Consider the following 14,130-nt stretch of genomic DNA (forward strand, 5'->3'; position numbering starts at 1 on the left):
CTTCATACAGCTGGTGATTGTCCATCTCTCTAATTTCTTAAAGTCTCTCTGCCCTCAAGGGAGTCAACAGCTCCTCCAAATTTAGTATGAACAGCAAACTTAGTTAGTATTCCTTTCCATCCTTTGTCCAAGTCATGTGTGAAGATGTGAAAGAGCAGAGGGCCGAGGATGGAGCCCTGTGGAACTCCCCAGTGACAGGTGCCCAGTCTGATACCACCCCATCCACTGTAACCCTTTATGCCTGACCCATGAGCCAGTTCTCACCCATCCCATAATGTGTTTATCCATTTCTGGGCTGGACATTATATATACTATCTACTTATGTATATGTATATATATGCACACTATACATAAAGTAAAAGTACTTAGTATGGTACTTGAGTGTAACTGATAGATTTGTAAATTCCCATTCTAGGTCTGCTTTTTCTCTTGAAGTAAAACCTTTCTTTGGAAGAAAGAAGAAAATAGAGAAGTTCAGTCTAACTTCAGTTTTTAAATAGCCTGATACTGCTTTTGGATCTCTGATGCAAAGATCCATGTGTAAATCTCCAAATTTCAGAAAATGGCACTTACTTTTACTTCAGTTCTGTTAAATTGCTGCCATTACCTTAAAGGTTCAACATTTTCCAGAACAGCTCCTATCATGAAAGAACTGTCAATATTGATCACTTTTCTCTTTTCTTTCATTACAGCTCCTGTGAAGAATCTTAGAACATTACCTAAACATGACAAGTTGTGGGTCGGATGGACTGCTCCTAATAGTTATGTTCTTAAATATGTGATCGAATGGTGTCTGTTGTCCAGCAGCTCAGACTGCATCATAGATTGGCAGATTGCACTAGGAGATGTTCAAGGAATAGACTTAAAAGGTATTTAGCTCATAAATCTACACATAGTTTGTAGGACACTAAAAACCGCTTAGTATTCTGAAGACTAGAAACATCCTCACAATTATTAGAATTTTATGGTAGAATAGGAGTTTAATGCTGATGGTTTCACTTAGTTTATTGTGAGCATTATGGAGGTATTTGTATGTTTTTGTCAAATACACAACTGTATTGATCTTGCATTTTGCAATTTATATAATGTAACAACAAGAGGTTTATCTCCATTTTGATTTTAGTATTGTCATTCTTGGAAACCATTAAAATAGTGAAAAGGCTGAGTTCTTTCAAACTCAAATTATTTGGTTACTCAATTCAAACAGTGAAATTTGATTAGCTTTATTGTTCTTCTGAGATTATGATCAGTATCTGAAATCAATAATTTGGGGAGTTAATGCTGCAGACAAGTAAGGGCTTTCTATTTCAAACAAATTAGAAAAAAACCCCTTACTTCTCTGAAGTCTACTTACTAAATTTTACATTTGAATGTGAACCATTATACTGATCTTTTAGTTAGTATTTTGGAGCAGTGTATCAGTAAGCTCATTAGGTACAAGTGCACCTAGTTGAATAGCAGAAACTCAGAAACCTGTATCTGAAGGTAATGAGAAGAATGATAAGCAATTTGACTGTCTGTGAAACAACACCTTTTAAATTCCTTTTATTAGGTATAAAGCCTTTCAAGTGTTACTTGATAACTGTGTACCCTCTGTATGCTGATGGTCAGGGCAGTGGACAGTCGGTGAAGGCTTATCTTAAGCAAGATCGTAAGTATAAAATCATCGCCTTGAAGCACATACACTGGCCCTTTTTGATAAAAAGTAAAGAAACCTTTGCTTTAATCTGGATTGTATGATGAAAAATGGTTTAGTACTTGAGGGTCAGGTGACATCATTGATTTTTTTTTTCCTTTCTGTTATACATTCTGCTTTCTTACAGGTTTTGGAACTAGACAGATGGCTGTCTCTGGCTGTCTCTTTGTTTTTCCAACCTTTATCGGACAATTAGATATGAATTTGTTATTTTAGTGATACGTTTATATTATATAATTAAAATTTATAATGGTGATATTTATATGCTGATATTTATTTTTCATTTCAAGTGTGAAATCAAGACTTAACTTAATTTGAAGGTTTCCTGCAATGCACTGATTTTTCTTTTAATATCTGTTCCTGAATGTTTCTTTTTTAAAACATCTGTGTCACTTTTATGTTGCTTGAAAACAATACTTTCCATATAAGTTAGTCAAATTATTCCATTGAAGTTTTTATGCTGAAACAGTTCAGTGCTTGTTAACATGCTGCTTCTGTGAATGCAAGGTTGCCAAGCAGAAACTAATCATCATCTCCCATTACAGGTCCTTCAAAAGGACCCACTGTTCAGACAAAAAAAGTAGGAAAAGCTGAAGCTGTTTTGACATGGAACCATCTCACAGTTGAGGAACAAAATGGATTTATCCGAAATTACACCATACTGTACAAAACTATTGATGGAAATGAAACAGGTACCAGAAAATAGAAGTGTTTCATGGCATTGAAGTGTTTCACCTGTCTCCTTCCTGATATTTGTTCCTGAAAAAAAAACGCAGAATCAGTTATAGCTGACAATCTGTTCTGAGAATGTAAAACTGGTGTCTGAGCCATAATTCTCCTCCATACAGAACAGAAGGTCCCTAGTGAAGAATTCAGGACATTCAGTCAGTATATAGCAAGGTACTGAGTTTAATTTCTGAAAGCTGATTTGTGAGTATTGTGCTCATATATTGATAGTTAAATACAGAATGAGATGTGGTATATCAAGTTGATGGTAGACCATTTGAGATTCAAAACGAGTTGGCTACATTTAACTATGGTAAAACCTTAAGAAAAGGAAGTGAGGAGTAGATTTTAATTCTCCTGGAGCTGTAGATCAATATAGTACTGATGTAGATCATCTTGTTTCAAGTGCATTTTAGTTTTCAGTAGTGTGTATGACCTGCAGGCATACTACAGGCAGCTGGCACTACCAAAACTTTAATTTTTAGGTTTGCTTAAATTGGAAGGGCCAGTAAGGGTTCTTATGCATACCTCTCTCCTACTGTTCCTTACCTTGTTTTTTTTCTAGTCAGTACTGGCAGTTCCTTGTTAGCACTATGTATTTGGCTTACTAGACAGACTTTAAGCTTCAATTCTACTAGTTTTGTTTCTGGGGATAAAAAAAATCTCACAGGCAATTAAATATAGAAGGAGGCTTAATTCAGACACCTAAATAGAAGCTAATGAATCTCAGCATTTCTTGTACAAATTTGTATTCTTTGACTGTTGTATTTTCCATATGCTATGCATTCTGTTAAAACTACCTTTCACATCTGAAGTCTTGATATCTTAATATTGCTTTTTTAGTGGAGATGTAATTTGTTTGTAGAAAACTAGTCTAAATCTCTTATTCTTTTTAGTTGTGACAGTGGACCCTTCCAAGACAGAGTATACACTTTCCTCTCTAACTAGTGACACACTGTATACTGTGCGGATGATGGCATCCACAGATAATGGAAGCAGGACTGGTCCTGATTTCACATTTACTACACAAAAATTTGGTAAGGTAGAGTGGCACAATGGGTAAAAGAAGGAATTAATGTTGCAACAATACAGTGGGGGTCTGTGAAAGATGTGTTTGAAAGGGAAGGTGCTTTTATTTTAAAGCTTCAGTTACAGTCGGCTTGCAATGTTCATAATACCTGGGTGGCTTGTTTAGTGCGATTTCAGGTAATTTAAAAGGTAATTTAGTCAGGATTTTTCTGATTGTATAGAGAACGAGATGTCCTCTTCAAACCTCATGAATTGCACTTTTTATGTTATTAAGCATGTTGTTTTGGATGTGTTTTATGTATGCTTCAGGTTATAATATTTTGCCCTGACCTTTCATGAGTCATTAGGATTTACCCAGTTCCCTTGTCTCTTTGGTGTCCAGTGGCACCTACCCCCAGTCAAGAGTCTTTGCTTTAATCCTGCTGAGGTGTGTTGCAGAAGCTGTAGTGACGTCTGCTTGTATCTTGATCAGCTGTTGTAGGTACCAGTAAGCATATGTCATTCTCAGAGCCCTTCCACATTCTTTCATATCACTATCATATACAGTTCTTTATGGAGACTTATTTTGAATAGTTAAATTTATTGTATGTTCAGCTTTTTTAGGGTGTTTCTTATATGTAAGAGTAACAGCAACATTACTAACAGAATTTAATTGTGCAAGACACTTACTTAAATTTAGCAGAGGCTTTTTTCTGTATGGTGTTGCTCTTCCCTAAGCCTTCTCCAGGGTTTACTTAAGAACGTGTGTAACACTGGAAGGAATACATAACAATAATGCAAACTTTGGTGTTTGCAGGCAGAGAAGATCTTCATGTACAGAAAAAAACTGATGGATGAGTAGTAACTTTGTTTACTTTACTTATTTGACCATGACCATGTTATGACAGCCCCCAGGGCGCTGAAACACCTGGGCAGCAGATGAATTGACAAAGATGTTACTGTCATACCTGCCCAAGCTACAAAATTATTTGCTCTGTCAGTATTACACCTTCTAGACCAGCCCATGTTTTTTGTTGATGCAAGGCACTAGATTGTCAGGACAGAGCTTTTCATGTTTTCACCAAGAGGCGCTTTTCATATGGTGAAAAGGTTCTGAATATGAAGATTTGAGACTGAGCATTGAGGTATTTCAGTTTCAGGTTCTCCCTGTCCTTTTGGAAATACATATTACTGTTGTGTTCCTTAAATGCCAAAATGGGCCAAAACTGCTTTTTTTCACCTCCTTCAGGAAAAGGAGAAATTGAAGCGATAGTTGTACCTGTGTGTCTAGCATTCCTGTTGATTGTGCTTCTTGGAGTTCTGTTTTGCTTCAACAAACGTGACCTGTAAGTACAAATTAACTCTTCCTCTTATATTTCTGAGCATAATAGAAATGGCAGTAATTCATACCAACCCAGTTATGTATTCTTCAGTTAGAGCAGGAAAAAAGTTAAAACATGCATATATTGATGGGTGTTAAAAATTTCAGTGTTTTCCTTGAGAAACTAGGGCCTCTTTTGATACTAATTTCTTACTGTTAATTATACACATACTAAATGTTCTATGATTCAGTCCTTCAAGAAAATAAATGCTTTTCTTGCTGGACAGTTAGGATTAGCTTTGTTAGGTTTTGATCAGGATATACTGTCTGCTTCTTAGTTTTCCTGTGAGTGGAGTTATGGTCCCTAGTTTGTGAAGCATGGAAATCTCTGTGTTGTATTTGGGCTATTTAATTACAGCATTAACAAATGTTAAGCTTGATAACAAAAAAAAAAAAAATTAAGCAGACATCATCATCTTCAGTAACTCTGTGTCTCTTTACTGACTGATGGGAAACAACCTGCCTCCTCTTGCTCCCCCACCCCAAATTTCTTGTTTGTGGCTTTAACCAAGATGTCACTGCTGCAGTGTTTCCCCTGGCAAGGTGTAGCACCTCTCCTGTGTCCTCTGTCAACTATCCTTTCTTTCTACTTAAAGACTGCATTTTATGCCCTTTTCCTTTTGACCTCCCTGCTGCTCTTCAAATTAGTTCTTTATGGACATCAGTTGGAAAGCCTATTGTGAACTGTTCTTAAGAGTTCTCCTACGGATGATCTGTTGTGGGAGCCTGTTTATAAAAGAGCAAGATAGGTGCAACAGTTTCAAAGCTGGTTTGGTTGGGGGTGATGTATCAAACAAAAGCTTCTGGTTTTAAGTTACATTCTTAAGAGTTACAAAGCAAGCTTTTCTTCCAAGTATTTTTTTATTTTTAATTGTGAAGTTCGCTTAGATTTTGATCTTTGGTATTCATAATTATATTAAAAAAAAAGCAGGATTTTATTTTCATACTGTAATGCATCATAAATTACCTAAGTAATATATCTGTACATTCTAGAGGGCTATAAATTTGAAAATCTCTCACCATTACCATTTGTTGTTTTGCATTACATTAATAGCTGTATCTAATGTCTGGAGGAGTTAAATGCAATGTGTTTTGAAAAGTTGTACTGCCTCATACAAATATGAAAAGTAACCCTGGAAGCATTCTTATTTAGAATGCAAAGTTTCTGTGTAAGGGAGTGGTGTCCTGGATTCTGCTGTAGTTGCTATGAACAGGGAATCTGGGGTGTGCATCTTGTGACTTTATTCTGTTTTTAATCCTTTACAGAATTAAAAAACATATCTGGCCTATCGTACCTGATCCATCCAAGAGTAATATTGCTCAGTGGTCTCCTCAAGTTCCAGCTAAGGTAATACCTTTCTGCATCCTATATCTTCCTAGTGTGCAAGGTTTCAGATAAACTAACCAGTGGGAGTCTTTTGTCTTCTAGCACACATAGATTTCAAGGAAAACTGAATATTAAGTTTCATTGACATTGTTATACAAATGGTTAGAAGCCTTTATTGCATCTGTAGATTCAGCATTAGCTGAATCTACAGATTAGCACAAATTCAAAGTCTAGTATGGGCTTTAAAGTTGTGAATTACATTCAGTTTACTAGTTGGAAGGGTCAAGTACTCATTTCTTTGCTCTTCCATGGGAGATCAGTATTAAGTAAACAATTTGTGATTCCTGTTCTTAAAACCCTGAAGTGACTTGTCTGCTTCAGTCAAATTCAGTCAAGAATGAGAGAGAAGACTATCCTCATGAATATGAAAAGATGGCACCAAAATTTAGGCCACATGTGGGGTGAGTGATCAGGCAAATTCTGTTCAACAAATTAGCCATTCTTGTGGCAAATTTCTGTGAAGAAGTATTCTGATTTTGGGTACATTGTTTGAAGTAATGTGTGATTATCAGTACAGAATGTTCCTGTGCTGCACAGCAAATGCTTCTGTGTCTACAGCTCTGAAGAATAATTAAAATGAGAGCAAAGATTTGCTCACACATCCACTATGATTTTAGAATAGCCACATAGTTAAGGCTCTGTATTGGAAACAAAGCTGTATCCTTCATTTTTTAACATGTGCTTTGGAGATATTGCCAGACTTTGTAAAGAGAAGACTTAAATGAAAAAATTCAAAGGCATTATGAATAAAAATTCATATATTTATTGAGGCTTTTGATTTTTAACATAACCTTTCTCTTAGGTGACATACATCTCTTTCTTTCAGCATAACTTTAATTCCAAAGATCAGATGTCCCCAGAAGGCAGCCTTACAGATGTAAGCATTGTAGAAATAGAAGCTGATGACAAGAAGTCTTTTTCAGAACAAGATCTAAAACCCTTTGACTTGCTTAAAAAAGAAAAAAGTACTTCAGAAGGGCACAGCAGTGGTATTGGAGGATCCTCGTGCATGTCTTCTCCTAGGCAAAGCGTCTCTGACAGTGATGAAGGTGAAACAACACAGAACACTTCAAGCACTGTACAGTATTCGACTGTAGTGCTTAATGGCTACAGAGACCAGACACCTGTACAAGTCTTTTCAAGGTCTGAGTCAACTCAGCCACTGCTAGATTCAGAAGAGAGATCAGAGGATCATGCTGGAGGAGCTGAGAGTACAGCACAGAGGCAGCAGTATTTCAGACAAAATGGTGGTCAGGATGAAACCAACACAGACAGGCCAAGCTTTGAAAGAACAAAGCAGGTTACTCATGCTAATGAGGGAGATCTTGTTGGATTTGTTCAACTGCAGATCTCAGGTCAGAGTTCACAGCCATTGGGCCTTGGGATGGAAAAAAATATCCAGGAAGCTGCTCTATCAAATGTTTTACAGACATGTACTGAAGGACAAGCTGTGAGACCTGAAACAGTGGAAGAAAATCCACTGTCAGTAGATGAAATGCCAAAAAGTTACCTCCCACAGACTGTGAGACAAGGGGGCTATATGCCTCAGTGAGAGAAAAGACTGGCTCTGTTTAGGCCTTCATTAGTGCCTGTTCACATTTTCCCCGTGTTTCTGATAAAGTAAGCTAGGTATTTTTATCTTCCTGCAGATAGAAAAACTGAAATTAAGCGAAGAGTAATTTGACAAAATACAGTAAGGACTGTTTCTGTGGAAAATTTCCAGTCCAAACCTACTGGAGATTTACTTTTATGCACTACATAAAACCTTACATCTGGGTAACTGAACGAGCCTTTGTGCTACATTGGGTGTTGTGTATCTCTTCATAACGGAATTTCACATGATTGGAAAGGTAAAGTTTTAAATATCCACATCAGCCAATAGACCTCCCAGAAGAAACACTTCTATGCGTGACAGTGTACGAGCCTAAAAAGCCAGCTCTAGTTGCATAGTGCAGCTTTGTGCAAAAGTAAGACTGAAGCTCAGTATTCTGACATGGAAGAATACTTGTATGATACACTATTCAATAACTTAATTGACTTACTGAATTTTGACTTGGCCCAGTGCCTCAATTTTCAGCTTACCAGACCTGCCAATCATCCCTGTTTGAAAACCATAAAAATTAAACAGAACTTGCTATGGTGTACAAATAGGAAAACTCCAAGATTGCCTGAATCTAAATGCTACTATAGTAATCGATACTTTACCTACATTTAGATGTGTGTACACATGAACGACTGAGTAATTTGGCCTAAAAAATGTGCCTTGCAATTTGACCCACAGCAATTCAGTCTCAAAAGTTTGGAAATCAAATGACAACACAGATCAGTGGTTACTTAAAGGCTTTGTACCCCAGTCACTGTTTGATTATATAAAACTTCTGTGGTCATATATGCCTTTGTTTAATAAGTGCACCTTTGCTGTGTACAGCTCAAGTAACAAGCTGTAAGATTTTACCATTTTTCTGACTGCTCAGGAGAAAGGAAATATGACCTTCCTCCTAACAGACTGCAGCTATTAGTGTGCTCTAACCTCACTGCTAATACTGCAGGACATCCTTGAAAGTGAAGGCAGCCAAAGCATTGAAGTCATTGATGCTCTTGGAACTAAAACCAAAACCTGTACTCTGAATTTGAACTTTGCTGGTAGCACACTTAAGTGGTTGTTAAAAATTCTTTACTTTTCCACTGGCAATCATGAGCCACAAAACACACTTCAGTGGCTGTTAAAATTCCTTACTTTGTTCTTAATGTCTCATTTTTTCCCTGCTCATACAGTTTACATTTTTTTGAGGAAGCTACCTTTCTTGCAAACTTCCTCTACTAGTGTTTAAAAAAATTTTAAATTATGTGACAATAAACCCCTTCTCCTGCGATAACCAGAAATTTTATGGCACTCTTAAAGATTTTTTTTAAAAATTAATTTTAAATCTAATATAGGCTAGCTAGCTTTCTAATCTGACACTAATAAAACTGTATTTCAAAACACTAAATGCTGTTTTGTGAGACTAAAACAAGTGTTTTATTTCTCCTTCAGCATATAAAATAACTATGTATTTAAGACCTGAAACCTTTTGTGCTGTGACCTCTGGTACTGCTGTTCTGCAGAGCACTTGCTAAAAGCCCTTGAAATGCCTGTGTCAGTATCATTTCATCTTCCCTTGTCTGCCAGATTGCATGAAAAGATGGGTATACATGTAAATGTCCACATGTCTTTTGCTTTTGTTATGAAGAAATCAAGTGCAAGAGTAAATTTGTAGGATTACCTCTTGAAGTTTGGAATATTTAAAACAGATAAAGAATGCAGAATCTTTAACATGTCAGTATTCCACAGTTCCTTTCTCCTGACAGTATTTTTCTGTGTCTAGGCACTTTTTTTTTTTAGGCTATGTTGCAGCTTACTCTAGTTACACCTTTCTTCAGACCTTTTTTTTCCTTTCCCCACTGCACCTCAGCACCTTCAAACTCCCTCCCAGGGAGCAAAGGCATAATGAAAACTGCTGTCATGAGACAGCAGATACCATCTTTGGTTTTTCAGAGGCTGAAGGAGCATTCCTTTTTCAGAACACATTTATTCTTGGAAAAAATAGCAGTTACTTTATTGGAGGATGAGTGATCTTCTCTATGCAAACTTCACAGTGACTGTAGAAGCCACAGGTAAAAGGGAGAGTCTCTGTTGAGCAGTGTGCATGCTTATTAGAACTGCATTTAATCCATCTTCTCCTGAAATGCTATAGGCCACAACCTGGCTATGTAGTTTAAACAGTGCTGCAGAGGTCTGGATGTTTTCAAAGACACGTTCATGATTTGTTTTAAATTATGTTTTTGTGATTCAGTAATACTAACTTTTGATAGCATATGTTATATGAGGGAGACTGTCAGGTATTCAGTAAGTTGCTACTTGTCTTTCTGTAAAGGGACGGTATTTTCTTCTCAGTTGCTGTTAATCATGGACCATGCAAGACTTAACTGATGTTGAACAGCAGCAAGATTCTGATTTTTAAAGTCTCTGCTAACAAGAGTTCTGGCCTGTCATTTCTGGTATCTTTCACTGTTGTTTATGGGCCAGTGGTAATAAACTTGAAGAACTGAGTGGGTCCTGGACAAAGTTCTGGCTGGCTGGTAGTGACATACTTAGTGCATTTATCTAGGGCTAAAATACTAAAGCCTAAGCAGGAGCTCATGGTGGGTGAACAGCTTGTAGAAGCCACAATACATACAAATAACAGGTTTACAGCTAGTTCATAAACCTGTGTGCCAAATATATCATGCAGTGTTCAGGGTTTAACAAGATTTTGTACTTTGGACTATCAAACAGTTGCATAGAGGTTTTTAAGAGTATCTGCAGTGTAATTGTAGCAATCCACTGAAATTTTCGGAGTTGACCCTAACATAATAATTAAATAAAAAGTTTTCTCCCTCCTCCACACCCTCCCCCAGCTAGTGGTGCACATAACAAAATGAAGGCATTATTAAAGTCATATTTCAGTATAGACACTTTCATGTCCGTCTTGATTTCTGGACTGGAATTTTTCAGGCACAGGTGGAAGAATAGTTGTAAGGACTTTTAATTTGAGGGTGGGGAAGGGAGCCTAGTAGAAATATATTAGCATATTTGAATAAACCTCTTAAATACAGGCTGGTTAATGCTTCTCTGTTTACAAGAGAAGTGAATATTACCTTTGTAGCTCTGTTGTGGGGGTCCTGTTAGACCAGGAGATGTTCGGTAATGTTTTCTGGAGTGTGTTGGCCCACTTTAAGGGCAGATAGTCTAGGAATATCCTCTCTTGCTGTAGTGAAAGTCTTGGGATTGTTTCATACATGCTACTGTAGAAATTTAAGCTGCCTGTTACACCTTAACATGGCAGTACAAGCACAGCAGAAGAAAAATTTTTTTAAACTTTGTTCTGGAGAGTTTATGGCAAATATGTGCTTGTCTGGTACTGAAGCCTAGCAAAAACTGGAAAAAACTTTGGCCCTGGGAGGATGAGGGAGTTTGCATGCTTGGGCTGAGTCCCATTCTTGGACTCTGGAGAAGACCCATCACCTGCATGGGAAATTCAGCTTTGTAAATCATGAACTTTATCAGGTGGTTAAAACACATATCAGTATGCCCAGTACGTGCTGATCACCATGCTAATTTAAGTAATTGTTTAATTAGAGCCAGGTCTCAGATACCAAAGGTGGGCATCAGTGTATGCTGCTATGGAATTGACTTCTCAGTGGGATCTGAAACTCCAAAGACTCTCATATTATTAATAGTCTGCCCCACTCCAGGACATACACATTTTACATTGTCATTTGTATGCATTAAATGGGACTAAATACACTAGTTTATTTTCCCCGGTAGACAGTGGTTGTAGTTGAGGTTAACTGTCCTTTGAATGCATTCCTTTAACTGTGTTAAAAAATTCTAGATTGATTGACTTTGTAAGAGTTCATTAATCCCCATCACCTCTTGTCTGTCTGCAATGATGGAGACATATAAACATTTTAAATTCCAGGAGTCACTTGTAATGTTATACAGGAGAAGTTTATGTAAAAATGTTGAGTCTTCTCTCATGAAACAGCTGTTAGGGAATTGCAGCCAACCCGCGTCTTCAGCTTTGCTTTTGATCCAGAAAACTGCAATAAAGTCAAGGTATAAGTGCAAAAGTCTGGAGGAGGTTGATGTTAAGTATCTTGTATTGGACTCATGAATTTCTATTTCTCTTCCTTTAAAGTGAAAGCTTCAGTAAAGCAAACAAACAAACAAAAAGCTAAAAACCATGCATATTTGCTTTCACTGTTGTTTCCTTTGTAGGACTTGTGCAATCTGAGCCATTCTTGAAAATAAAAGCAGTGCTGACTTAATGCACAAGGATGCATTTCTAAGGCCACAGGATTTGATAAAACAAACATAAAAATAATAACGAAGGGCCAGCTTTCAACAATTGTCTGCTTCCCTGCCTCTTAACTGTAGTGCAGAGAGAGGGTGGGCAGCAAGTACCTCCCGGAATGCAGCCTTAGCCAGTGCTTGTATTTATTTGCAAAGACAACCTGAAGGGGATATATGCAATAATGTCATTGCTACTCTGCAGAAGCACACTTCTGTAACAATAGATGAAAAACACTTATGGCACAACTGTTGACTGATGGCTGGAAAGCTCCACATCCACATCCTCCTGCTCAGACTTAAGTTTGTCAGCTGTTCTCTGGGGATTATGGGCGTGGCAGATGGGCATTCTCTGCAGTGTGAAACTAGTAACACCTATCACTTTCCATCATCAAAGCACATTTGTTAATGGATCCAGTCAACTTGCCGTGTTTTTTTTAATACACCAGTTTTGTTTACAGTGTCACATATAGCCTGACACTTTGATACAGCCAGGGATTGTCTAGTAACCAATTGCTTTTATTTGGGGATAAGAAGTTACTGGTCACCCAGTTTGCTGTGCCAATGTATGCATCTAGGTGAGCGGAGGTGTGTGACACAGGAACAGATGTACCAACAAGGAAAGTGCCTTGATGCTGGATTGGATGGCTAGTGAATGTAAACATTGAGTTAAATTTTGCTGTGTACTTAAACTAAGTATGGCTGATTAAGCTAGTGGTAATTTGAATGCCAGCTTTAAAGGGCTTGCGTACTCTGGCCAGAGGTTAAACTTGTAAATTGCTGCATAAGCTGTCTCTGTATGGAAATGTGTTTTAATACCTGTTCACTGTCTTTATTCTTTTGCAAGCTGCATGTGTATTGTCATATAAAATCTGCTTTCTACAATTTATTTTTATGGTTGGTTTTGAATGTCTTCCTCTTTGTTACCTGACTGAGCCTGAATGTTGCATTTCTGTAGTACATAATATGCAGAAAGAAAACAAAACAAAATTCCATACTTACCTTGTGTGCTGGCATCGATGTTTTGTAAGGCTGACCAGGTAGTAACCACAGAAGAAGAGACTGGGCTGCTTCCTGGAATGCAAAAAACAGAGATACATGACCATGACATTCCTGGATAAAAGGCTACCTCATCAGCAGCAGGTGAATGGTCTTTAGTCCTGCCTTTGTAAGTGCTCCTGGAAACAGATAATACTCTACCTATGTAACCTCATTTCCATGAAAGGCATCACTGACCTCTGGTACTGCTCTCAGTCTCACCTGGGTTTAGTTCTTTTGTTTCTCATGGGCGGAGGATACTCACAGATTTGTATCTCAGTACTAAAAAGTACTGACATTATCACAGGTCTGAAGAAGCAGAGGTGGGTCTTCAAAGGCTGGTCACCTTCACAGAAGGCTTTAAGGTGGGCAGCTGGGGAAAAGCTGCTCCTCCTTCCTGACTGAAGTCCTCATTTGAAGAGACAGACCCCTATAAAGCTGAGTGGGCACTGGGGTGAGGAAGGGGGTGTTCCATTATATGTCATGAGAAATTATTACTGCCACAGAAGAGCCATCCCACGCATGTTAATGCTTGGTGGTGTTTAGATGCAAAGATTTCTTTACCAAAACGTGGGTTGCTGCACAGTAGTTCACTGACCACTGATTCACATAAGGCCCTTCATCTTTCTAGAGAGGTGTAACATTTTTGTGCCTCCTGCTCCCCTGCGCTCACAGCTGATGAGCATTAATGCAGTTGAGCTCCACCAGTGCAGAACAGTGTGTGCAGAAGAGGAGGCAGCAGTTTGTCTATTACAGGCTGCTTCCCTGCTGCCAGAGCAAGACAGGAAGCACATACTTGTGCCGTGTACACTCAGAGCACCAGGAACAGCTTGGTTCCTGGAAGGAAACTTTCTCTATCCCCATGGCAGGGGCAAGCGGTCTGCAGCACAGAAGCAGGAGGTGTGCCTAACCACATTCTACCTTTGAACTAGCCTAGGTCTGTCCAGCCAGGATTGGCACTGGACAGCACCACAGCCACTCTGAGAGGTGCCAGCCCTGCCCAGCGCTGGGCAAGGTGGTTG

At 38.2% G+C, this 14,130-nt stretch overlaps 1 protein-coding gene across 1 annotated transcript in view; it reads left to right on the forward strand.

Moving 5' to 3' along the window:
• Positions 1 to 13,071, forward strand: part of IL6ST (interleukin 6 cytokine family signal transducer) — a 31,279-nt gene extending 18,208 nt beyond the window's left edge. The window contains exons 10-16 of the mRNA XM_058864877.1: positions 693 to 869; positions 1,553 to 1,651; positions 2,242 to 2,388; positions 3,319 to 3,459; positions 4,680 to 4,776; positions 6,078 to 6,159; positions 7,025 to 13,071. Coding sequence (XP_058720860.1) covers positions 693 to 869; positions 1,553 to 1,651; positions 2,242 to 2,388; positions 3,319 to 3,459; positions 4,680 to 4,776; positions 6,078 to 6,159; positions 7,025 to 7,750 — 1,469 coding nt within the window. The 3' untranslated portion in view covers positions 7,751 to 13,071. The remainder of the gene's footprint in view (positions 1 to 692; positions 870 to 1,552; positions 1,652 to 2,241; positions 2,389 to 3,318; positions 3,460 to 4,679; positions 4,777 to 6,077; positions 6,160 to 7,024) is intronic.
• Positions 13,072 to 14,130: the final 1,059 nt, after the last annotated feature.

The sequence above is a fragment of the Poecile atricapillus genome, chromosome Z, assembly GCF_030490865.1.
Source record: "Poecile atricapillus isolate bPoeAtr1 chromosome Z, bPoeAtr1.hap1, whole genome shotgun sequence".
Taxonomy (NCBI): domain Eukaryota; kingdom Metazoa; phylum Chordata; class Aves; order Passeriformes; family Paridae; genus Poecile; species Poecile atricapillus.